Source organism: Bombyx mori, chromosome 20 (assembly GCF_030269925.1).
Source record: "Bombyx mori chromosome 20, ASM3026992v2".
NCBI classification, from domain to species: domain Eukaryota; kingdom Metazoa; phylum Arthropoda; class Insecta; order Lepidoptera; family Bombycidae; genus Bombyx; species Bombyx mori.
The window spans coordinates 36,293-63,657 of NC_085126.1; the positions used below are offsets into that span (position 1 = coordinate 36,293).

A 27,365-nucleotide genomic window follows, 5' to 3' on the forward strand; every position below is an offset into this window, starting at 1 on the left:
GTTCTCAGCAGATCATCAAGACAGAAACAGTTCTCAGCGAATCTCCGACATAGAAACATCAGCAAGACAGAAACAGTTACCAGCAGTTCTCCAATAGTACAGTTATCAGAAAACCACCAGTGAATCAGCTACCAGTGAACCAGACAGTTACCTGTGAAACCTCGCTACAGAAGCCGAAACCCATCGAAAGAAACAGCCGTCTTCTACCAGCGCACAAACAGACAGCAGAAAACATTATTACACGACTCGGAAACAGCCATACAGACCGGGTCGTGTACAACAACATGACGTTGAGTCAGCAGCGATTTTGCGTCGAGAGGCTTTGATAGCATTCAATAGTCGTGCATTTAATATATTAGTCTCTTAAAGATTCTAGTAGTGATGGCAGGCCTACGTCACTCCATGTACTTACGCGCTATAGTTACCTACCGCCCGGCCCCGCGGTCTCGGGCCGCTTGCGGACCAAATTCAATGGGGTTTTCACAAGCGAAGCGAACGCACGTTGTTCAATTTTATTCGTTCTATTCGTTTGTACGCGCCGCGTACAAACGATGCCGTCTGGTGCCTTATATGCAGTAGATGGGTGCAAGTCAAGTAAAAGAAGGGATAAACACCTTACAGCTAACATTTTTCCATTTACCTGTCAATGAAGAAAGATAAGTGATAAACTATTACTATTTTTTGTCGTTTCGTATATTATTTTTAATAGGTAGGTATAATAATGAATTGATTATTGAATTGATTAGCAGGCCCGATTTGGTAAGGCCAGACACCAAGTTAAGAAGTCATTATGTGTGTTGTCTTCATTTTGAAAAGTCGGTGATTATTTATAAACCTCAATTACGACCTGACGCTTTGCCTACAAAACTGCTGCCATCTCTACCAACTAGTTCAAGCGCCAGTACTAAACCAGAATCTAAGGAAATATCGACACAAACCAAATATTCAAATATTAATATACTATCAGCCATTACCATCAAAGGCGCTGATACAAAATCGGAGTTTTTTTTTTTTTTTAATGCTTAGATGGGTAGACGAGCTCACAGCCCACCTGGTGTTAAGTGGTTACTGGAGCCCATAGACATCTACAACGTAAATGCGCCACCCACCTTGAGATATAAGTTGTAAGGTCTCAGTATAGTTACAGCGGCTGCCCCACCCTTCAAACCGAAACGCATTACTGCTTCACGGCAGAAATAGGCAAGGCGGTGGTACCTACCCGTGCAGACTCACAAGAGGTCCTACCACCAGTAATTACGCAAATAATAATTTTGCGGGTTTCACTTTTATTACACGATGTTATTCTTTCACCGTGGAAGTCAATCGTGAACATTTGTTGAGTACGTATTTCATTAGAAAAATTGGTACCCGCCTGCGGGATTCGAACACCGATGCATCGCTACATACGAATGCACCGGACGTCTTATCCGTTAGGCCACGATGACTTCAACATCGGTACAGACATCTCATAACAGTCAAACTGAACAAACTCAGACGTCAACTGCACCTTCATCTAATACACCAAGGAAAAGAAGACTAAATAAAGAATTGAAAGTGTCGGAACTTAAAAGAAGAAAACTTCAGAATGATTTGGATAAAATAAAGCAAAAAGTTCTATAAAAAAAAAAAAAGATTACCTATACACTGACCTCTATAATGTTTTACATGTATTACACAGTCAGCACCAATTTATAAAAAAAAAAAAATTATTAACGATACAGTTTTAAACTAGCACCTTATAGTAAGAACATATTCATAGTTCTCAATAAAATAGTTATTTATGTTAATTTAATTTTATCGAAGAGGCAGCCCTGCGATACCTGTGGGATCGCGCGATGCGAAGCAATCACAATTGTACGCTTGAGTATTTAGGCACATTTCAGCATGCAGCGGTTGCTGACGCGAAAGAGTAGGCTATTGTAGCAGTAGGTATTGGGGTATTGGTTATTTTCTACAGAGTGAAGTATCTGTTCTTTATTTAGTAATCTGTGATGACGGTTTAACCTCAAGAGAGGAACGATCGGAACTATTTGTCGCAGTTGGTTTTTTATTTATTTATTAGAAATCCCAGTATTTCTGCAGCAATTGGAATATGTCAACATATATTATATGTAGGCAGCGACTTGGCTATGCCCCTGTCATTGCTGACGTCCATGAGCGATGGTAACCACTCACCATCAAGTGGGTCGTATGGCAATAATGTATATATATATACTAGCTGACCCGGCAGACTTCGTAGTGCCTCAATCGATAAATAAAAGACCGACGGGGGACACATCAAAGGAAAAACAAAATTGTTATTTTTATTTAATTCCGAGCATTTTCATATTAATCTACCTTTTAAACCTTCTCTGAACTACCACAAATAATTCAAGACCAAAATTAGCCAAATCGGTTCAGCCGTTCTCGAGTTTTAGCGAGACTAACGAACAGCAATTCATTTTTATATATAGAGATTATTGCCATACGATATTTTGCCATTATATATATATTTACACAAAAAATGTATGTATGTAATTGTCTTCATTTTATATCTTACATACGAATAGCCTATGTACTATATCCTCGACTTATTTACTAAGTTTAATGTTTTTTCTTTATGCTATGAACCGCTTTTGCTTGAAGCCAGAATCTCTTCTCTCTCTTTTTCTGCCCGAGTCCATCCAACGCTCGGTGCAGGTCTCTTCATATGCACTTTATTCTTTTCGGTGTCTTGTCTTTCGCGTCCAGTCCCTACCAGCTAGCTTGACCAGGTCGTCCATCCAGCTCCCTCACCCGTCGGTTGTCTGCCCGCGGTATGAGGTCCAGTACGAGGTCTCCACTGCAGTACCCGCCAAGTGTCAGTGCGACGCGGCGACGGCAGATGCGGCCGGCATACTTCCACTTCCTCCGAACAATCATTTTGGCTGTGTCAGGCAAGCTAGTTCTTCTGTGGATTTCAGTATTACGCACCTTATCCCGTAGAAAAATGTCTAGCACAGTCTGTTCTATGGTTCTTGCATTTTGGTCATAATTTACTTTTGTGAGTGTGTATCTCAGTCAGTTCATCCGAAGCTGTTCATCCCAGCTGTGTGCGGCACTTTATCTTCCCTTCCAGAATGAATCCTCTTTTTTCTCGAGAAAACCCATCTTATAGTAAAGGGTCAAATTCGCTTATGGATATTAATTAGTAATTATTAGTAATACCGGGAGCACAGTTAAGACGACGAAGAGTTCCGAATTATATCCTGGAGAGATCGTCCCTCTCCTGTGTGGAGCTAAATGGAGTAGTTGGTACTTGGGAGCAGTGCTCCTCGCGAGGCAAGACCTGTGCTTTGCGATGTGTGATGAAATGAAATGAAGTTTCAAAGCCAGCAGATAAGGACATTTGTTGTTTGTGTGCACATTACCGACCGGCTCGCGTCAGCCGTTGCTGCGGTGCACGCTGTTCCGCGCCGCTTTCTTCTTCATTACTTAAGTTTCCGGCGCTCTCTTCAGATAATTACGTAACGGATGTAATTCTTAATCGTCGTGAAGATCGACATTCCTCACGCACCACGGTGCTCCAACGGCTGCCCTACAAATTAAGCGGGTTGGATGGCTGGGGAGAGTGTATGCGCGTGCGGGCCGCGTGAGCGAACACTACACTTGCATAAGTCATTAACACTGTTTTGTTTCAAAGCTTTTATATCAAATGTAACAAACTGTTTATAAACTTTTTATATTAATTATTTATTTTATAGATAGTTATAATAATAATGTAGAATTATTAGAATTTCTACTCCTGGATAGATTTCTTGTCAATTACATTTTTTTTCTCTTCTAATATCTCTTTTTTAGTCTTCAAGTCTTCGTAGATCTCGTCAATTCGTCTTTTTTTTGTTTCGGGAACTACCAGGACCACATAGAGTGCCGTGAGTAAGCACACGCCTCCGAAGAAGTAGAAAGCCGCATAGAGTCCCACCACGTTCGCGACCGGCTTGAAGAACAGCATCTGCAGGAAGGCGGCGAACGAGGACGCCGCCATGGTGGTCGCCATCACCGTGCCGCGGTACTGTCGACACAACGAGAAACTTTGTTAGGTACCGACATAGTTCAGATACAGCGGGCACGAAGCCTCGGCAAACAAAGACATTGACATGTACCTAATAAAATAACAAATTATAATATTATACTTAACATTAAAAAATTCATAAAGTTGTTAAAAATGAGCGATGTTACGCGCTACCGGGACAGAACTCTCACCACGGACAGACGACAAGTCTGATAGAATTGATCCGATAGCGAAACGAAACTGTTCGCTGTGAAACTAACATTTAGAGGCTTCGTCTCTCCAACTGCGTTATGAGGCAGAGACTAGTCATCATTGTATTTATTCTAAATTTTGGAAGGAATCAAATAAGTTGAATCCGTAGTCGAGTGTCCCAGTGAGTGCCAATACATTTAAGGAACATTTTAGAGTGCAGTCTCCATTGGTAACAGCGAATATTGGTGCGAGTGATATTCGGCTTGGGGAACCAATTACGCGAATCACAGCGAAACAGGTTGCACGGGTGGTGAGAGACACGAAGCCAGGAAAATCTCCTAGTCATGACTCAGTGAGTATTGAGCATCTACAACACGCAGGTGTTCACTTGCCCAGAGTGCTTGCCATGTTGTTCATTTTCTGTGTAGGCCATTCATATTCGCCTGAAGCGATGATGAAGACCGCAGTTGTTCCGATAGTTAAGAAAAAAACCGGGGATGTATCCAGTTTGGGTAACTACAGCCCTATATCACTCGCAACAGTCATCGCTAAGCTACTGGATGGTGTAATTGATATTCAGTTACGAAGACACGTAAAGCTGCATGATGCCCAGTTCGGCTTTCGACCTGGACTCTCGACTGAAACGGCTATACTGAATCTCAAGCATACTGTCTAGTACTACACAGACATATTTTTTTTAATTGCCCATATGAGTGGACGAGCTCACAGCCCACCTGGTGTTAAATGGTTACTGGAGCCCATAGACATCTACAACATAAATGCGCCACCCACCTTGAGATATAAGTTTAAGGTCTCAGTATAGTTACAACGGCTGCCCCGTCCTTCAAACCGAAACGCATTATTGCTTCACGGCAGAAATAGGCTAAGTGGTGGCACCTACTCGTGCGGACTCACAAGAGGTCCTACCTCCTGGAATTACGCAAATTAATTTTTTGCGGGTTTTAATTTTTATTAGACGATGTTAATTATTCCTTCACCGTGGAAGTCAATCGTGAACATTTGTTGAGTACGTATTTCATTGGTAAAAAAATTGGTAACCGCCTGCGGGATTTGAACACCGTTGCATCACTAGATACGAATGCACCGGACGTCTTATCTTTTAGGCCACGACGACGACAGAGGCACTCCTGTCTACGCCTGCTTTTTAGACTTATCTAAAGCGTTTGATCTGTTGGCGTATGACAGGTTGTGGCATAAGTTGTCGAAAGATACAGACTTGAGTCATGAGTTTGTCTCTCTCTTGAATTACTGGTAGGGCAATCAGAGCAACTTTGTGAAGTGGTCGGGGCCGCAATCGGATATGTATGGGCTGGATTGTGGGGTAAGACAGGGTGGCTTGTCATCGCCAAGCCTTTTAATTTATATATTGAACGTCTGATTCGTGTGCTCAGCAATGCCCGTGTCGGCTGTTCCATTTATGGTGTGTTTGCTAATAACATCAGTTATGCAGACGACATGGTGTTGCTGAGCCCATCGATCAGGGCTCTCAGAAAGCTGATTAGTATATGCGAGCGTTATGCGGAGGAACATGGGCTCAGATATAATTCCGTTAAAAGCGAACTGATGGTATTTAAATCAGGCAGAAAAACCTACGGAACTGTCCCATCAGTCATACTCAACGGCAGTGTCCTTAAACAAGTATCGCAATTCAAGTATCTGGGTCACTGGGTCACTGAGACGCTTGCAGACGATGTAGACATGGACAGGGAGCGCAGGGCGTTGTCAATCAGAGGGTAGGCTCTCGCGGTGTACTGTAGAAGTGAAAGCTCCTCTTTTCAGAGCGTACTGCCAGTCTTACTACACATGCAGCGTATGGGTTAAGTATGGGGTAGTAATCCTACCATACCCTGCGTGTCCAGTATAATAACGCTTTCAGAGCGCTGATGCGGTGCCGCGTCACTGCGGTGCGTCGGGGATGCATGCGGATGCGCGGTTAGATGGCTTCGCAGCAATAGCTTCTTTAATCCGCCGCGTGCGGGTCAGTCGCAGCAGCTATCTGCGGCTGATCGCCTCGCGGATGGATCTGGACTGCCCAATAATGCAACACTGGACACGTGGGCATGTTGAGCACTCTGGATCCAAACCAGCCTTTAGGTAGTTTTGAGATTTCATTTTTATTTTGTGTTTTGTAATTATTTTTTATTTATTTATTCGAAATTGTAGTTATTGTTTTAATCCTGGTATACTATATGAAATGTAATATGGATGCAAAATCTGAAGTAAATGAAATAAATAAAAATATAAAATAATTATTGGTGCAATTCATATAGTGACGAAATTTCTCACTCTGGACCAAACGCGACACATATTCGAGTACCATCATGAAATAAAACAATACTAAACACATCATTATTTTTAATGGTAAATTCATTCTGGAGTAGTCTATATCATTATAAAACAATCTTTAAAGCTCTTAATCTCTTTTAAAATTAATATTTTAAGCAGTCTTATTGTACTCTGCAAAACTGAACTACTCTCTTCACTAAATGGTGAGACAGGCGAGTGATTCCGTTTAAAAAAAAATCTTTTTTTTTAAAACTAAACCGTATTAAAGGCTTTAAATTATAAAGATTTTTCTTTGCAAATATATAAATATAAATACATAGATGTAGTATGTATGTGCACACCTTGAATGAGAATATTTCCCCCGTGATGACGACGGAGACTGGCTGCAGTCCTGCCGCGTCACAGAAGATGCAGAGACAGAGCGCGAGCACCGGCAGCGAGGCGGGGAGCTCCGCGCCCCACCGGCGACACAGGAACCACGTGGCCAGCGCGCACATGCTGGCGCCCGACACCAGCGCCGTCGTCAGCAGCAGCGGCTGCGACACAATGCACGGCGGGTCGTCGAGCCACCGCCACTCCAGCAGGCGCGCTCGCGATGTCGGTGGCGTGTTCTAGTCGCTACCCGCGTCGCTAACACTGGCCAGAGTCGTGTGTCGTTGCTAGTTCACATCCATGACGATCCCAGCCACGATATCTCGTGGCTCTCAATTAGCGGAGCTTTGATGGTATGCACTTATATCGATCATACTTTATTTATTCATTGGTTAGATGAGTGAACGAACTCACGGCCCATCTGGTCTTAAGTAGTCACTGAAGCCCAAGGATATTAACAACGTGCATAAACGCCGCCACCCACCGTGAGACATGAGCTCTAAGTCTCAATATTACAGTACAACGGCTGCCCCGCGCTTTAAGCTGAAACGTATTACTGCTTCACGGCAGAAATAGGCGGGCTGGTGGTACCCAGTACAACAAGTCCTACCGTCATTGGTCATATGTACAAAAGAATATTAATTATGTAATTAATTAAAATGGAACATACTGGTACATATATGTATACTGGAGAACTTAAATATACACCCTAACACCACGGTTGACCTAATTTTAAATGGTTAAAGCCCACAGATATCACCACGGGAGCGTCGCCTTCCACCGCGCGTCGTCACACACCCGACCCGCGGCAGAACAGAGCGGATGTTATTGAACATTGTTGTAGCTTATAGATTCGGTAAGTTAACGCATGAAGGATGGAGAAGATACCTTCCTGCCGGCCCTCTCGACGATGCTGGAGGCGAGCACGGAGCCGGCGACCTGCACGGCGCCCAGCGCCATGGCCTGCTGGTTGGGGGAGAGCGGGGGCCGCGCTCCGCCCGCCGCCAGCGTGAAGATCTCGCCCGCGAAGTTGAGCACCGGGATGGCGCCGCACACCTCGCGCGCCAGTGCCACCGCCAGCGCGATGCGGAACGCGCGGCTCATCAGCCTGTCCGTCACTGGGTGCATTCAGTGCATTCAGATAGCGAGGGTTGCTTTATCTATCTAGTAGTTTTATATTTGCTTGTGCGGCTTAGTGGACCGCGTGATGTTGAGGAGTTACCGGAGCCCATAGACATGAACAACGTATGAATGCAAAGCCGCCGCCCACCTTGAGACATAAGTTCTAAGTCTGAGTTATATAGTACAACGGTGGCCCGGGTGCATGGAAACAGATTGGCGGCATAATATTATGATTATTGATGTCATAACTTGATGACGAGTGGTGTTTACTCGCAGATGGTCGGCCGTGACCCCGGGAGCACAGTCGCGGAAGCCAATCAAGAAACTCGACCGAACTCAATAACGAGTTCTATTAAACGAATAGCTACCCGAATATGCGTCTTGTTTGGTTCGCTCTATATTACGAATATAACAAATTAGTGGCTTATTTACGGAGCGGCTCTATCGTGTTGCTTACAAACTTGATAGTTTTGAACTCCTAAATTCATCTCCTATTTCATCTTTATGTACGTGCATGTGTTCTCTTTGTGCCACTCTGTGAGTTCCCGCACTGCTCCCACAGACACGGCTACCAGCGGGCGCCCGGACTCGCGCGGTGGGAAGTGCTCCCTAGGTACTCACCGACAGCTTTGAGCACGAACTTGCTGCTCTCTTGGTCCCTCTCCTGCTCGTTTTTGATGAGATCAACCTCATTTAAGACGTGAGGATCGTCCTCCCTCCTGCAACGCAGCCACGCCACCACCCTCACCGCCTCCTACAATCAGGAAGTGAAGGAAGGGCCACGCACTGGCGCGCACATTGCGCAGAGTTGACACGTCGCGGTCGCGTTATGACAATGGCCGACCATCAACTTGTGGAAGCACGTGTTGTGAAGCACGACTATATTATATTTGCTGATGAATTTAGATTCGTGAACTCTTTGTTTGTTTTATTTCGTATTTATTCTTATCTATAGAATGTACCTACGATTTACAAAGCAACGTTATCGCAAAGTGCTAAAAAATCAAGTACGTACAAACAGGTTTGTTAACTATTCTAATTCATCTTTAAATAATACATTATTACGACGCAAGAACGCGCTGTAAGCTGTAAGCACACATCACAGATGGCCATCGTTCCGGACACGCGACCTCCTTAGGGGTTAGCTCTCCCACATCTCTGTGGTCCTGGTAGTTCTGGTGTTGCAACACCGACATGCATTTTTTTTTTATTGCTTAGATAGTTGGACGAGCTCACAGCCCACCTGGTGTTAAGTGGTTACTGGAGCCCATAGACATCTACGACGTAAATGCACCACCCACCTTGAGATATAAGTTCTAAGGTCTCAAGTATAGTTACAACGGCTGCCCCACCCTTCAAACCGAAACGCACTACTGCTTCACGGCAGAAATAGGCAGGGTGGTGGTACCCACCCGCGCGGACTCACAAGAGGTCCTACCACCAGTAAAAATGCATTCAATTGAGACTTCAACTCTAGGTAATGGGCGGCATTCACGCAGTGATGCCCAACTGTAGTGATGCTCGACTACGCTAATAAAAAAATAGTGTTCGTATGTTGGCGTACATCTAGCTTCCCGTGCTTAATGAGGTAGGAAGGAGACTCCGGCATGGCCATGAAGAGCACGAGGTGGAGGGTGGGCAGCGCCAGACACAGCCACAGCACGGCGCGGTACGGGAGCACGTCGCCCACCACGTACAGGAACAGGTTGCCCGCGCAGTGGAACAATGTCACCTGACAAATCGAGGTCGTGTATTGTTCGCGTTCACTCTATAGGTAATTAACTACCTACTACTCTTTATACTCGCACTCGTCTTATACCTATAGTGCTACAGATTATGTATAAGCAACGGGGACCAGCTAAGGTGCTCAATGCGTGCTACTTCTGCTGCGGACCCGCCCACAGCCGACGTGCATCGGATCACAAGCACCACACAGTCGACCGCCGAGGACCGGCCACCACTGAGAGCAGATATTTTTGATGTTATGGTCATCGAAAGGTGCTTACTGTGTTGGTCACCAGTCTGCAGATGGCAACCCTAAGAGCACATCCAAGGTGCTGCATGCTAATATGTACAATTAATAAATAAATGCTTTTCTAAGTTCGGATCTAGACACACTGATAGGTCACAGACGGTATAATGGTTTCTATACGTGAACCAGCAAGTGTCCGTGGACTGACCACGCTGCCGAGCAGACCCCGCACGGAGTCCTCGCTGATCTCTTTGGTGTAGAGCGGACAGGTCACGTAGCTGCCCGCCATCGTGATGCCGACGAGGGCGCGCGCCAGCACCAGCGCCCACGTCTCCATAGACGACAGCTTCAGCACCCAGCACAGCTGCACACACAAGTACGGGCGGGTCAACCCTGGGGTCTAGGGTAGCACAGCAGATCGGTTTGTGTATGCGTACTCACGACAGCAACGGAGGAGACGAACAGAAGCGCCGGCTTCCTGCCGACCCTGTCTCCGAGGAAGGCCATGAAGTAGTCTGCCGGCACACACGTGAGGTACGCGGCCGCACCCATCCACGACACCTGTGTTCACACACGTCACACACGTCACACACGCAACACAGTATACCACTACATATATACACACTATATAGAGCGCAGTGCGGCGCGACGGCGTATGTCTGTAAGCTGCGAGTTTGTTGCCGTTGATTCTGGAAGCCTTCACGAGGACGACATTTCGTTTGTTAGCTCGTGACAGCACGTTAAGAAGAGTCGAGAAGCGTGCCTGGCTTGCACTGGCAGGCATCTCGGTCCGGCCTGCTTCTGCCGAGGATCTGTCCTGGTTCCGATATTGGGACGTTCTGCAGCTTAGCCCTCACGCGTTCCCGCGGGAAGAGCGAAAAGAGGTTATACAACTTTTCTACTTACGCAGTCAAAAGCTTATAAAAAAACATGAGTCACCTCTCCGTCGGTGAGGGGCGGGTCTCGCGGTGAGTTCGGGGACTGCAGCAGCAGGGTCATGGGCGACATCCAGCCGATGCTGGCGCCGTACGCGAACACTGGCAGGTTTACTGCAACACACATCACCCGACGTCGGGCGCTTGAGAACGTCTCGACGAGAACACGAACGGACCGGGACACACTGGCGCAGTCCAACAAACACTATGATGTGTGATGCTATACTATTCAATTCAGAATAATAATCTGACAAGTCGCTCACACACCTTAATGAAATATTTATTTATTTATTACAAGAAGAAACAAAAAGACAATTATAGGCCCTCACCAATTTAAACAAGTTAAAACACTAGAGAAACAAACAAAAGCAATCAGCGGTGGCAAGAAACAACATAAGCAAAAGAAGGAATACACCAATTTAAATGTACACCTATAAATAAAAGTCACAAATAAATAAAAATCAATTGTGGTGCACACCACCGCCACGTGCCCCGCACCCCTGCACCCTCGCACCCTCGCGCCCTCGGTCCCCTCAACGCCCAGGAAAAATCGAGCACGACACGTGATAGAGGAATAAAATAGGTCAATATCTAAGAACCTGCCAAGTCTGTTGAGGTTACCATCGACACGTATAAAGAACGAGTTTAGCTTATAAAGTACCACTTATTGTAGGCACAGGTCGTATCATAATTAAATATAAATAAATAAATAAATATTTACTAACATGTGGAATAGTCTAAAAGTGGTTAAACAATAATAAAAGACTTAATTGCGCTTTCTGTACAATATTAAGAAAACAACATTTAATGCCTTTTATTTTCCACAAAGTATTTTATTCTGTATTCTTGAATTAAATAACACTGAACTCGTCTTTTTTCTCAATGACACCTTCTTAACACCAGGTGTTACGTCCACCCATCTAAGCAACAAAAAAATAAAAAAATTGGGTTTGAAATGTATTTTTTTTATTTGTATGGATTATATATTTTATATTTATTTGTATATATTTAAATGTATTTTTCTAATCCTCAATCACTTCTGGAATAAAAGCAGGAAATGTATTATAATATGAAATGGGCTAGACTCCTTGTTGTTATGTCTCATAGTGATCTCGCATATTGATTGCGACTGTTTTTCTTCGATTTTAAATGGACCAATCCTTAACTCATCTAATTTTCTCCTATTTAGTTTGTGACAATTTTCGACATATCCTATATCTTGTCTTTTAAAATTATGTTTATTTTTATCTATTAATATTTTATTATATTCATGTGACTGAATTGTTCTTTCTAACGCAATATTTCTGTCTCTAATCCAGTTATCTGATTCTTTCTTTAATTTTAGTTAACCATTTTTTTTTTTTTTTTTTTCGGGTAGAGGGCCGAACCTCCTACGAGGTCCCCGCGCAAAAGGGGCGCGCGGGGTATGTGAGACTCAACGATCTGCATGGTGTTGTGAGCAGACCGCGGGCCCAAGGATTTTAGGACCCACCCACTAAACGACTCCCCTGCACTCTTACACCCGACGTCCGATCCCCTCCGAGGTCAGAACCCGGATGAGGTAGGGGGGCTACCGCGGTCAACACTACAACCAGACGGCGCGGCTCACCCCAAGGACGCCCAGCCGACGGAGCCTTCGAGGCGAATCGAAGGCTCTGAAACGTCGGCCGTCTCGGTACGGCAGCCCGTCGGGCCGCCCAGACGGTGCCGCTGGTGTCCCGGAATACCCCGCTGGACCAGAACCAGCCTGCCGGGTCGGGACGCGATACACCGTCGACCGGTCGCTCTAATCACTCCACGGCGGCGCGCTAGAGTGCTGGTAGCGCGCCGCGCGGCCTCACCCCCTCAGGTCGCCCCTTGACCTTCACCGGGGGGAGGCCGCCACCTACAGGGGCCGGGACGTACGGGCGTATTCCCGCCTCCGGCCCCCGGCTCGACGGCGACGGATCGGTGCGGAAAGGGAAGAGCTCTCCCTCTCTCGCTCCGCCGCCTCCTTCTGCGAGATGGTGGACTCGCAGAAGTCGAGCATCGCCTTCCAGGACGCGTCGCTGCCGAGCATCGTAGCCACGACGCGCGGCAGCGAGAGGTCCTCTCCTATGACCGCGACGAGGGCGGCGCGTTGCTCGTCGAATCCAGAGCAACGCGCCAGCGTGTGTTCCGCTGTGTCTTCCTCGTCGCGGTCCGCGCAGTGGTGGCACTGCGCCGTCGGTTCCCTTCCGGCTATCTTGTGCAAGTACCGGCCGAAACAACCATGGCCGGTAAGCATCTGCGTTAGCCGGAAGGTGAGGCATCCGCGGTCGCGGCCCACCCAGTCCGCGAGAACCGGGCGGACCGCCTCGACGGTACGGAGGCCGGCCGACGGGTCCGCCAAGCGGCGAGACCACGCCTCCAGCACGGACCGCCGAGATTGGAGCCTCCGCGCTCGAACTACACCTTCGCCGGGGCGCCCTTCCCCCCTAGAGCGGAGGTCGCTACGCCACCTGTAATCGGCAGCGAGCGCCTCCGCCTCCAGGTCCCAGGGTGGCGCCCCGGCGAGCAAGCACGCCGCCTCGAAGGAGACGGTGCGGTATCCTCGGATCGCCCTGACCGCGATCGCGCGCTGCGGACGTCGCAGCGCCGCGACGTTCTCGCGGGTCAGGGCGTGGCACCATACGGGAGCCCCGTAGAGTGCCATCGACCGCACCACCCCCATGTAGAGGCGGCGCGCCACCTGATCGGGACCCCCGACGTTTGGAAGAAGCCGGCTCAGAGAGCCGGCCGTCGCCATCAGCCGAGGGCCCAATTTTTCGAAGTGAGCGCGGAAGCTCCACCGACCGTCCAGTTCAAGGCCGAGGTACCGAAGACCGGTCACCCCGACCCCGACGCGGACGCCTCCGATCACGAGGTGGGCACCCAGAGGCGGCGCTCGTCCCGGCCCGTGAAAGAGCAGGGCCTGGGTTTTGTCGAGCGCCACCTCGAGCCCCAACCGTCGGATCCTGGTGACGACGTGTGCCACGCCTGCGCACGCCAGACGGGCAGACTCCCGGTAGTCCCTCCCCGGAGCCACGACCAACGTGTCGTCGGCGTAACATATTACGCTCAGCCCGGGGAGGGGACCCCGAATGACGCCCCGCAGGACCCAGTCGTAGCCGATGTTCCACAGCAGGGGGCCCAGGACAGACCCCTGCGGAACACCGCGCTCGACCGGAAAGCGGTACATCGCCCCACCGTGTCCGATGCACTGGATCGACCTGCCCTCGAGATAGGAGCCGATCAGTCGGCGGAGGTATGCGGGGACGCCGTGATACTCCAGCGCCCCCGCGATCACCGACCAGGGCAGGGTGTTGAAGGCGTTCCTTACATCTAAGGATAACGCCATCGCCACCCCGCCCCGGGATACGGCTTCGTCGGAGAGGGCCTTCACGCGCAGAATCGCGTCGATCGTCGAGCGGCCCTCCCTGAAGCCGTATTGCTCCGCCGAAAGATCGGGACCCGTCTCGGTCAGGTGCCGGACGATGCGGGCCGCGACGATTCTCTCGAGCATCTTGCCCGCTTCGTCCAGCAACACGATGGGGCGATAGCCCGCGGGTGAGTCCGCGGGGCGCCCGTCCTTCCGCAGAAGGACCAGTCTGCCCGTCTTCCATTTCGACGGGAACCGTCCCGACTCGAGGCACGCTTCGAAAAGCCCCCCGAGCCGGTCCCCTAGGGCCTCGAAGGCCAAGCTCCAGACCCGGCCGTGAACGCCGTCAGGGCCGGGGGCCGCGTCCTTCGCTCTCATTCTGGACACGGCCGCATGGATCTCCGCCCCCGTGATAGGGGGAGGGGGCTCCTCGGCAGCGGGAACGCTGGGGCGACGCGGAGGCGTGCCCCACGTGGCGTCCATCTGGGGGGGCTCAAAGTCCCCCCCCGCTGCCGGCGGGAAGAGTGCCGTAACAATTTCCCGCAGCTGCCGAGGCTGGAGCCGCTCGGTCACCGGGAGCGCCCACGGCTGCAGTTTCCTGCGAACCATCTTGTATGGGCGCCCCCAGGGATCTTCGTCGAGCGACACCAGGAGAGTCTTCATGCTCTGCTTCTTGGCCTCGCCGATGGCCAGCTGCAGCGCCGTCTGCTTTTGACGACAGTCAGCGTGCAGCTGGGCCGCCGTCTCCGCGAACGCAGCGTCGCGACGACGGCGGCGGCGGTGGCGTGCGCTCCGGCGGCGCGCCCTCACGCACTCCTCGCGGAGTCTTGCGATCTCGGGCGACCACCAGAACGCACCCCAATTTTAGTTAACCATTTTTTTTTTTTTTTTTTTCGGGTAGAGGGCCGAACCTCCTACGAGGTCCCCGCGCAAAAGGGGCGCGCGGGGTATGTGAGACTCAACGATCTGCATGGTGTTGTGAGCAGACCGCGGGCCCAAGGATTTTAGGACCCACCCACTAAACGACTCCCCTGCACTCTTACACCCGACGTCCGATCCCCTCCGAGGTCAGAACCCGGATGAGGTAGGGGGGCTACCGCGGTCAACACTACAACCAGACGGCGCGGCTCACCCCAAGGACGCCCAGCCGACGGAGCCTTCGAGGCGAATCGAAGGCTCTGAAACGTCGGCCGTCTCGGTACGGCAGCCCGTCGGGCCGCCCAGACGGTGCCGCTGGTGTCCCGGAATACCCCGCTGGACCAGAACCAGCCTGCCGGGTCGGGACGCGATACACCGTCGACCGGTCGCTCTATTCACTCCACGGCAGCGCGCTAGAGTGCTGGTAGTGCGCCGCGCGGCCTCACCCCCTCAGGTCGCCCCTTGACCTTCACCGGGGGGAGGCCACCACCTACAGGGGCCGGGACGTACGGGCGTATTCCCGCCTCCGGCCCCCGGCTCGACGGCGACGGATCGGTGCGGAAAGGGAAGAGCTCTCCCTCTCTCGCTCCGCCGCCTCCTTCTGCGATATGGTGGACTCGCAGAAGTCGAGCATCGCCTTCCAGGACGCGTCGCTGCCGAGCATCGTAGCCACGACGCGCGGCAGCGAGAGGTCCTCTCCAATGACCGCGACGAGGGCGGCGCGTTGCTCGTCGAATCCAGAGCAACGCGCCAGCGTGTGTTCCGCTGTGTCTTCCTCGTCGCGGTCCGCGCAGTGGTGGCACTGCGCCGTCGGTTCCCTTCCGGCTATCTTGTGCAAGTACCGGCCGAAACAACCATGGCCGGTAAGCATCTGCGTTAGCCGGAAGGTGAGGCATCCGCGGTCGCGGCCCACCCAGTCCGCGAGGACCGGACGGACCGCCTCGACGGTACGGAGGCCGGCCGACGGGTCCGCCAAGCGGCGAGACCACGCCTCCAGCACGGACCGCCGAGATTGGAGCCTCCGCGCTCGAACTACTCCTTCGCCGGGGCGCCCTTCCCCCCTAGAGCGGAGGTCGCTACGCCACCTGTAATCGGCAGCGAGCGCCTCCGCCTCCAGGTCCCAGGGTGGCGCCCCGGCGAGCAAGCACGCCGCCTCGAAGGAGACGGTGCGGTATCCTCGAATCGCCCTGACCGCGATCGCGCGCTGCGGACGTCGCAGCGCGGCGACGTTCTCGCGGGTCAGGGCGTGGCACCATACGGGAGCGCCGTATAGTGCCATCGACCGCACCACCCCCATGTAGAGGCGGCGCGCCACCTGATCGGGACCCCCGACGTTTGGAAGGAGCCGGCTCAAAGAGCCGGCCGTTGCCATCAGCCGAGGGCCCAACTTCTCAAAGTGAGCGCGGAAGTTCCACCGACCGTCCAGTTCGAGGCCGAGGTACCGAAGACCGGTCACCCCGACCCCGACGCAGACGCCTCCGATCACGAGGTGGGCACCCACAGGCGGCGCTCGTCCCGGCCCGTGAAAGAGCAGGGCCTGGGTTTTGTCGAGCGCCACCTCGAGCCCCAACCGTCGGATCCTAGTGACGACGTGTGCCACGCCTGCGCACGCCAGACGGGCAGACTCCCGGTAGTCCCTCCCCGGAGCCACGACCAACGTGTCGTCAGCGTAACAAATTACGCTGAGCCCGGGGAGGGGTCCCCGAATGACGCCCCGCAGGACCCAGTCGTAGCCGATGTTCCACAGCAGGGGGCCCAGGACGGACCCCTGCGGAACACCGCGCTCGACGGGGAAGCGGTACATCGCCCCACCGTGTCCGATGCACTGGATCGACCTGCCCTCGAGGTAGGAGCCGATCAGTCGGCGGAGGTATGCGGGGACGCCGTGATACTCCAGCGCCCCCGCGATCACCGACCAGGGCAGGGTGTTGAAGGCGTTCCTTACATCTAAGGATAACGCCATCGCCACCCCGCCCCGGGATACGGCTTCGTCGGAGAGGGCCCTCACGCGCAGAATCGCGTCGATAGTCGAGCGGCCCTCTCTGAAGCCGTACTGCTCCGCCGAAAGATCGGGACCCGTCTCGGTCAGGTGCCGGACGATGCGGGCCGCGACGATCCTCTCGAGCATCTTGCCCGCTTCGTCCAGCAACACGATGGGGCGATAGCCCGCGGGTGAGTCCGCGGGGCGCCCGTCCTTCCGCAGAAGGACCAGTCTGCCCGTCTTCCATTTCGACGGGAACCGTCCCGACTCGAGGCACGCTTCGAAAAGCCCCCCGAGCCGGTCCCCTAGGGCCTCGAAGGCCAAGCTCCAGACCCGGCCGTGAACGCCGTCAGGGCCGGGGGCCGCGTCCTTCGCTCTCATTCTGGACACGGCCGCGAATTTTAGTTAACCATACTTAGCCTTTTTTTTTGGGCCTCCTACGAGGTCCCCGTGCCTAGGGGCGCGCGCGGGGTATGTGGAACTGGTTCGCGACTTCGAGTCCGCGGGCCCAAGGATGTTTTCAGGGACCACCCACTAAACGACTCCCCTGCACTCTTACACCCGACGTCCGATCCCCTCCGAGGCCAGAACCCGGATGAGCTAGGGGGGTTACGGAGCTAGGGATGAGGTAGGGAATCGAAGGCTCTGAAACGTCGGCCGTCTCGGTACGGCAGCCCGTCAGGCCGCCCAGACGGTGCCGCTGGTGTCCCGGAATACCCCGCTGGACCAGAACCAGCCTGCCGGGTCGGGACGCGATACACCGCCAACCGGTCGCTCTTTATCACCTGGATACTCCTTGGCGGCGCGCTAGAGTGCTGGTAGGGCGCCGTGCGGCCTCTACCCTCTCGGGTCGCCCCATGACCTTCACCGGGGGGAGGCCGCCACCTACAGGGGCCGGGACGTGCGGGCGTAATCCCTCCTCTGGCCCCCGGCTCGACGGCGACGGATCGGTGCGGAAAGGGAAGAATTCTCCCTCTCTCTTATTATTATTGTTGATTTTGTTTTAGGCCGAAATTGTAGTTATTGTTTTTATTTAATCCTAGTATAAATGAAATGTTAATGAGTGTAATATGGATGCAAAATGTGATGTAAATGAAATAAATAAATAAAATTGGTCAGAGTAAGATAAATATATGTCCGTAATGAGACAGCCACAAACAGACGAACAACGAGCTAAGAGAACAATAGCGACAAAAGGCGAGGCGCCGCGCTCTTACTGAATAACAACATGTGTTATAATATAAGCCTTTGGACTTCGTTTATAATTAACAAGTGTACATAATTCACGTTCAGTGTCACGTGAATTTGCAACAAAAAGGAGCTATAGAAACTAATGCAAAGTACAAAAAGTAATAATAAGACACAAAGTAAGTCAATTTGTTTAAATCTGCCTCTGTATGTACCACAACAACCGCGGAAGAGTCAGACCTTCGCACATGGATCTTACAGAACTTAACCCATATGTAGGTACTTAATTTTTTGCTTTTGGCACATGCTTTCACTGTTGTTATAGAAATATCACAATACTTTACATTGTAATGGATGACCAGTAGGTACGGGAGAAACTCTTCTTTAGAGAAGCGATGTAAATCAAGTTACCGATTATAGATTTATTGAAGTTCACATGTTAAATTATAATTAGCTTTATTTATTTATTTATTTATAACTTCTTATACTAGAAAGTATAAAGGCGGACTTAATGCCATAGGCATTCTCTAACAGTCTACCTTAGGGGAGTGCAGAGATGAACCTTGGTAGGTGTAGTGTGAAGGTGATATTACTTAAACATATGTGTATATATATAACATACATAATTCTTTATGTATTAAAATAATAGAATGTTCATAAAATAAACGAAAGCGAAACCCTTGCATATAATAACCATGATAACGTAGAAGCTGAAGGTAAGCATGCAAACATGCCAGATGCTTAGCCCGCCACCGAGCATAAGTATGTATGTAAGTATCTATAAGGCCTTTTTTTTTCCACAGGAGAAAATCGGTATGTGGGAGTTGAACCTCACTAAAAACTCCTGCCGCTTACAGCCGACGCCCTACTCCGAACCGGGCCGGAACCCAGTCGGAACTATTGAGACGGCGGGACAGGGTTTACACAGAGCATATTACATCCATCCCGCCGTCCCCCAGACGCCGGACCGACGGCCGCCAGCGACATGACCGCCGGTTCCCTCGGTCGACGGGCCGGGAGCCCGCATTGATGGTGCCGTGCTATACCTTCCCCCGGAGCGGTCGGGGGAACGCGACCTACCACGCCGCCCCACGCCTAGGCTCCTTCCCGCACAAAGTGGGTGAAGCCCGAAGCTCGTAGGGGGTCGGGTTACGGACGGGACTCCGGTCCCGACCCCCTGCTCCGCGGCTGCGGATTTCTGCGAAGTGAGGAGAGTTTTGCCTCACTCGCCCCGCCGCCTCCTTCTGCGAGATGGTGCACTCGCAGAAGTTGAGCATAGCCTTCCAGGACTCGTCACCGGCAAGCATCGATGCCACGACGCCAGGCAGCGACAATTCCGGTCCTATCTTTGCGATCAGGATACGGCACTGCACCTCCAAAGCGGGGCAGACAGCGAGCGTATGCTCCGCCGTGTCCAGGTAGTGTCCACAATGGTGACACGTCGTCGTTGGCTCAGCTCCTATCCGGTGCAGGTACTTTCCGAAGCATCCGTGCCCAGTCAGCACCTGCACCAGACGGAAGGTGAGGCGTTCTCGGCCACGATTCACCCAGTCATCAAAGTCTGTGTAAACCGCCTCGACGGTCCGTAGACCCCACGTAAGGTTGGCCAACCGCCTCGACCACGATTCGAATTTATAAGGCCTATAACGCACTAGCGGCTGGCGACGATGCGGCGTGACGCACATCAATGCTTACAATATGAGCGTTCTAGGCCTTAGGGTTAGACACCCCACTGTTTATGTAATCCCCGGCACGTAACTTGGCAAGAGTCGTTAGATGCGCACAAGTCATCGAGATATTATGTACTACGTGCACAAGTCGTTTTTAGGTCTCTTTGGTTGTCAACCGGGACGCGGGGAAAGACGTAGCACCGTTCCGATTCCGCGCGATTGGTGCGTCAGTAGACCCTTGCCGCCCGCACCGCGTCTACGTTCCGTTCGCTCCCGACTACACTTGCGTCTACTAAAGTTGTAGGTACCCTTTGTTTATATTGAGTTACTAGCGACCCGCCCTCGCTTCGCTTCGGAAACATTAAAACACAAATGAAACCAAAAAAAAAAAAAAAAAAAAGTAGCCTATGTTCATCAGGGACAATGTCGGCTTCTAATGGAAAAAGAATTTTTCAAATCGGTCCAGTAGTTTTGGAGCCTATTCGAAACAAACAAACAAACAAATCTTTCCTCTTTATAATATTAGTATAGATTGTTACGAATGTTATTATTTTAAATTTGTTTGTAATGCTAGGACCAAATACCGATGACCATATAGTCGATTCAGTCACTGAGCGTTTTATTATTTACGCTAGTGACGACAGCGACGAGAGTTACGTCGAGGATGAGGGGCCAACTCCTTTCACCAGCTCAGGTGCTACCATAAATTTAATCCCTTGTATTAAATTAGCACTATTAGAAAATGATAGTGACGACGGCGACACATAATTTTTAATATTAAGTATATTTTTTTAAATAAACTTCTTAAATTTTAATTGTATTTTATTTATAGCACCTAATACACTTCACGAATTCCTCTCTTTTCTTTAACTTTCTTCTAAACACACAGGTTTAAAAATAAATTATGGCAAAAAAAATTAAATAACTATTTTAGAAGATGTCGAAAGGGGATTGCCCACTCTCCATAGTGTGCTAGGCCCAAGGTGGACATTAAATATTACTATAAAAATGGACTGATTCAAATTCTTAAATGTATTAGATATCTAAAAAATATATTGAAATTGACGCCACTATTATAAAAAATATAATAAAAATAAAAAACTCGTTTTGAGGTTAATTTTCTATATAAATACCTCAAGAACTTTTCTTTTTTTAATGTTTAAGATGTTCCTAATGTATTTTTATCCAATTGTAGTTATTAGGGTATAAAAAACACACACACTTCTTTAAATATCTATATTATTCTATATTTTCTTCATCTTCATACACAATTAGTAAATCATCTAAAAATAGCACAGGAGAGCATATACACGGTTTTAAATCTCGGTCAGGTTAAAACCACAATTCACACAATGGTTTTCAGCCGTAGTATGAAACGTTATTGATAAAAGCAAAATAAATCGAAGAAAAATCAAAACACATCCATTTTGAACGCAAGCACAAGCAGCAAGCGAAGTGTCAGTCAGTCAGATTAAAATCAGTGTTGTCAGTATAAAGAAAAATAATTACATGAAATTCATATATCGATCATTTTTTTAAATAACCGATATTGGATTTATTTCTTAATCTTTTTTTTACGAGTACACATTATATTTTATTTTTTATGTTTTTGTTTTAGTTGTACATATTTAAATAACAATACAAGTCAAGTTTTTTTTTATTGCTTAGATGGGTGGACGATCTCACAGCCACCCTGGTGTTAAGTGGTTACTGGAGCCCACAAACATCCCCAACGTAAATGCGCCACCCACCTTGAGATATAAGTTCTAAGGTCTCAAGTATAGTAACAAGTTAAAGTCCAATGGGTATGTCTTTGATGTTATTTTATGTGCTGAAAATCGATTAAAATCGATTGATTAATGATAATATTTAAAATGATTTATTTATATGTTTTTTTATATACTTAAAATGTTTACTTAATACGTAAAAGGTTTTGAAGTTGGCAATATTTTTCCCGCAAAAATAATATTCTTGTTTTTTTCAATAGAGTTACTTTTTTTAAACTACTTATTGTAAACTGTAGTGGCGCTTATTTGGAAGAAAGTAAATGCATATTTATTTATGACAAAATTAATGCACTAAGTATTTTTTCTCTAATCTATTGTCCGCTTTGGGCCTGAAATGGGCCGTCCCCTTTAGTGTGTTGTCCGAGTTTGAAGTGAATACACGAGTTATACGCAAATATTTCTGCCATATTCTTAGAGAGTTTCATTCATTTCAGAGTGTGGACCACGCCAAAAAAATCGCAACTTAGTTCAAAATTTCTCTTCTCAGTCGGAAACTCCTGTCAGAGTGGTCGTGGTTGCGCTGACGATGTATATGCAGAAGCACTCGTTAGGTCGCTCATCCTCCCGAGGACCGCTCTCCAGGCAATGCGCTTCCGGGTCTAGTGCAGAACAGCGCATAAAAATTAAGATTTCGCATGAACAAGGCGTCACAGGTGAAGATAGGCCGAGAAGCGTAGCGCTCGCGTTGTGCAGTGCAATACGCAATAAGTCGCTACAAAGAGACCGGTTCCGATGAAAACAGGCCAAGAACAGGCAGAAATAGAGTCACTACCGGTCGCGATGACCGATTATTGATTAGGCAGTCCCTGCAGGATCGAAGATAAATAGCTGTTAACCTCGCTGCCTGTATGTATATCTGAAGCAAAAGGCAACTTTAAAAGGTTGCAATGCAAGGAAGAAGCCGTGGCTCTCGGAACTCAACATGAAAATTGCTTGGAGTGGGCCCTCAGACATAAAGATTAAACAGTGGAAGATTGGTTTAACATGTTATGGTCAGACGAAGCTAACTTTGAAGTTAGGTTATTTACTCTTGTTTTACATTAAAATAACACAATATCTTTGAAAATTAATTCTGTAATGAAAATAATGAATTTATAAATTTAACCTTGTCTCTATACAGGAACTCCCGGTGTAACCTATGTCAGGCGCCGAGTGGGCGAAGAATATATTCCAGAATGTGTAGTGCCCACTGTTAAACACAGTTGAGGCTCGCTTATGAGTGGCATGGCTGGCGACGGGGTGGGTGAAATGGTGTTGTGTGAGAGGCGAATGAAGAGTGAAAAATACACTAAGGAAACAACTCCGTCGATAACTGGGATGTTCGGCGATACAAACAGTGTCGAAATAAAATTCCAGCAAGACAATGCCACTTGCCACAGTATAAAATTGCCGTTTTATTGTAATGGGTACTTCAAATTGACATAGAACCCTCATGGTTTGCGATTTTTGAGTAAAACTTTTTCAAATGGTACCTATTAGGTTCTTCTTTTAAAAAACGTGCAACATTCTATTATCGACTTTTAGTTGTTTTCTTTATTCATCTTAGACAAGAAAGATGGACACCGAAAATTCGAGTAATTTAGAATACGAGCTCCGAGGCGGAACTAACGCTGCTTTTTTTTTTTTTTTTCTACCTAAGCTGATATCCTTGGGAGGCTATTTCAGCGTAACCGTGGCTAGTAGGTGAGCTCACGGGGCTCAAACCTGACGACGATGCTAACACGGACCCTAGCAAGAGCCGTGCTTCGCAGAATCTACCACCGGATCGGAAACGCGACCCACTGAGAAGATCCGGCGAGAAACTCAGTGGGCTGTGTCTGAAAGTTAATTTACTCGTCGAGCCCTTCGTCGCAAGCGACGGGTTCGACGAGAACGGTGACCGGTGCTTGAAGTACCTAAAAGCACCGTTAGTGGATCGGGAGGATCCGAGATGACGTGTTTGGGGCGACGTCGACTGCTTTCCATTCTGTCCGCAAGATCGGGAATGTAGTTACCGGCGGCCACGGTGAGAGGGTTCTCGTGTCGTGCCGCTTTATCGAAGTGGCGCATCGACGCCGACTGTAGATACTTACTGATGGACTCTAAGTCCAGGTCGTCATGGAGGTCGACGTTCCTGACGAACCACGGGGCTCCGACGGCTATCCTGCAAAAACGGGATTGGATAATTTGAAATGATTTTAGGTGAGTGCGGGCCGCGTGAGCGAACACTACACTTGCATAGGTCATGACGGGGCGTATGCAAGTTTTGTAGAGTGTCACCTTATTTCTAAGGGACATTTTACTTCGCCTGCATATCATCGGGTAGAGACGTCCTAGAATGAAGGCGGCACGGTCGCGTACCGTCTTGATGTGAGGGCGGAATGTCATCCTACTGTCGAGGGTGACGCCTAAATATTTGACCTTCGGGGCCCACGGTATGGGCTGGTCGAACATCGTGATTGGGCGAATGGCGGAGGCGGAGGTGTCGACGCGCCTAGTCGGGAGAGGGATGCTCAGCGTGGTGTTCGGAGGGCGATCCCTTTTGAAGAGCACCGCTGTGCTTTTCGTGGGGTTGATGTCGAGAACGCTGCAGAAACAGCTCGCAATATCCATGTTGCGTTTGGAGAGGGGACCGCTAATGAACGCACCGTGCGAGTTTGGTTTAAACGCTTTCGTGATGGAAATTTTGATTTGAAGAACGAACCACGTGGAAGACCGCCCACACATGTGAATAACAATGAATTGAAAGAGATGGCGGAGCGATGCGAGCCAAACTACCCAGGAATTAGCGGCATGGTTTAACGTTACCTTACCAACAATATAGAATCATTTGCGTTAAATCAATAAAATAAAAATATGAACAATGGGTGCCCCGTGATTTGACTGATTTGCAGAAAGAAACGTTGCCTTGTTGAATCGATACAGAAATGAAAGAATATTGGATCGAATTGTGACATGTGATGAAAAGTGGATTCTTACTCCGAATTCCGAATATTGATAGCAAAACTTGCAGTGAAACAGTCCCGACTCATGAATCGATCTTCACCATTATTGCTCCATGATAACGCGAGGCCTCATACAGCACGAGAAACCGTTTCAACTCTACAGGAACTGCAGTTAGAAACCATTCGTCCCCCTCCGTATCCTCCAGACCTTGCTCCAACGGACTACCATTTTTTTCGCGATTTTGACAATTTTCTACGTGATAAAAAGTTTTCTTCCTAGGAGGCAGTACAAACATAGTGCTTTCACACAGTTTGTAGAGTCTAGATCACCTGAGTTCTATCGCAAAGGCATAAATGATCTGCCTATTAGATGGCAGCAACGTATAAATAATAATTTTATTGATAAATATTTTGATTAAATAAATATGTTAAATGAAAAAAAAAACGAATTTCAATTTTTCATACTTTAACCGCTAATATATTGTCAAAGGAATGACACAAGAGGATTTCTTTAAATATAAATGATTAGTTGAACTTGCTAAAAACCGGGATAAGGATACCGCTGGCATCAAAGTTTCTTGTTCAGAAATAAAGCAAATTATTTGTTAAACTCCAAAATCCTGAAATTATGAATATGAAATGTGAGTTTTATGAAGAAGTTAATACGAATGCGAATTACAGAAAGGGAAGGCAGAACAGAAGGGCTCAGAGTGAAAGCAACCAAGTATTACCGGTGCTAACGCGGCTATAAAATTCTCTATTTTCGATTTATAGAAATGAGTATGAAGACTTGATAAGTCTTTGTAACGGCAATAACATATGACGACATTGACATCGTTTTTATAAAAAAATACGTCTTAGGCATTTTATCGACTTATTTACTTTGAAATATTATTAACAAGTCCTTTTGTTTGATAAAACTGGTTGAGTTCATTAAATATATCCATGTTAACAATGCAAATTTAACTGGTATACATTTTATCATCATTTTATTATCAAAAAATTTTCACATAATAACAGCAAATAAATTATAATGTTGAATTTAAAAATACGATTTATTTAATAAATTTTAACATTTTCTGTCGGAGTAGATTAAGTATGTTTTTGATGATACAGACATATGTATTTTATTATTAAAAATTTATTAAAAACATAGCTTTTTACTTTAGTATGATTATTTCTCTTTCAATTCTTCCGGAACAAAAGGCTTAAAATAAGGTCGGCCACTACACGTGAAGCGGTTAAGACGAGGGTTCGAGAACTGTTTCTCGGAGAGTTAGCAGAGTCATCTAATTGATAATAATATTTATTTATATATATTTTACAAAAAAATATAAACCGTTTATAAGAAAGCCCGCTCGTTCGAATTTAGGTGCTTACTCTCCCTTAAACAGAATCCTTTGGGACTACAATAATGTCCACGGTAGCGCGGTCTCCGTCAGTGTTCCTTCGGAGTTGTCCGATAGCGCTGAACTTATTTTAAGTGAAATAGATGTTTTTTCTGATTGTCTCACTACTTACAGGAAAAATCTATCGCGGATCATCTCCCAATTAAATATAAATTAATCTTAAGCAATGAATGAAATGTATTCAAATCTTAGTTGTATATTGTTTTTTATTTTTGTTGTTAATGCACTGTCGATTGCTCCTATAATTGAGGTGACATCTGCCATGAACTTTTGTCAATTGTTCAATGTTTTGTATTGATGATCACTTTGTTGGTGCAACCTAATAAATAAATAAATATATGCACATGCATATATTTATTTAAGTACGAGTATTTGTATCTATAAATATTATGTATGCTATAAACATATGTGTTTACACATATGTTTATTTACACATATGTTTATAGTAAGTAATATCACCTTCACACTACACCTACCAAGGTTCATCTCTGCACTCCCCTAAGGTAGACTGTCAGAGAACGCCTACGGCATTAAGTTCGCCTTTATACTGTTTAGTATATAAAGTTATAAATAAATAAAGAGTTAAAACATTAATTATAAATTATTTCGAAAACTACTCAATATTATCTTAAATCAACTAAAGACGTATCTGCAGATTAATTTTATCTATGATGTCTCTTAAGGACATATTCATCTAGCATTGATTTAGCATTTCTTAACAAAACAGTTTTTACGCTCTTGTAAAGTTCGAGTTTTTCACTTGCGTTCATTTTCTACGAATGGTGCGATATCGATATGCACACTCCAATATTCAATTTATATCAGATACAAAATGTTATAAGTACTTACTGAGCACCGCGCACAGGATCTGGTTGATCTTGCTGCCTTCGCGGAAGAAAAAGTAATAGGACTTCATGATGAGCGAGAAGGAGTGCGTGGAGTCGAATGTGGCAGTATTGACAGCGGTCAGAGCGAGTGCGTGCGCGGGAGGAGGGCCAGCGTGCCGCGGCACACGGGGGCAGGTGGCGCGAGAGTGCCGACTGCGGACCGACTGCGGCCCCGCGGCGGCGCCCCGGCCCGCTATATACCGAGCGAGCGGGCACTCGGCGGAGCGCGGGCCGCGACACCGGCGGCGACCACTCGCCACACACGGGCGCGCGAGGGTGCCGCGGGGCG

At 48.1% G+C, this 27,365-nt stretch overlaps 1 protein-coding gene across 1 annotated transcript; it reads right to left on the minus strand.

The window, feature by feature from the left end:
• Positions 1–3,648: 3,648 nt before the first annotated feature.
• LOC101736096 (solute carrier family 2, facilitated glucose transporter member 6) lies at positions 3,649–27,353 on the minus strand. Its single transcript, XM_062674207.1, has 9 exons — positions 27,039–27,353; positions 10,938–11,047; positions 10,440–10,559; positions 10,207–10,362; positions 9,591–9,758; positions 8,648–8,780; positions 7,793–8,022; positions 6,874–7,068; positions 3,649–4,033 (listed from the first exon to the last, which is right to left on the minus strand). The coding sequence occupies exons 1-9, from the start codon at positions 27,103–27,105 to the stop codon at positions 3,758–3,760; spliced, it is 1,455 nt and encodes a 484-aa protein (XP_062530191.1). The 5' UTR covers positions 27,106–27,353; the 3' UTR covers positions 3,649–3,757.
• Between the last annotated feature and the right edge of the window lie 12 nt (positions 27,354–27,365).

Excerpts from the sequence above, each read along its gene's own strand:
- LOC101736096 (XM_062674207.1), bottom strand. The coding sequence starts at position 27,105 with ATGAAGTCCTATTACTTTTTCTTCCGCGAAGGCAGCAAGATCAACCAG. Across the intron at positions 9,759-10,206 it reads GGGGTCTGCTCGGCAGCGTG|GTGACATTGTTCCACTGCGC; the intron begins GTCAGTCCACGG and ends TCGATTTGTCAG. Across the intron at positions 7,069-7,792 it reads TCGAGAGGGCCGGCAGGAAG|CCGCTGCTGCTGACGACGGC; the intron begins GTATCTTCTCCA and ends ATTGTGTCGCAG.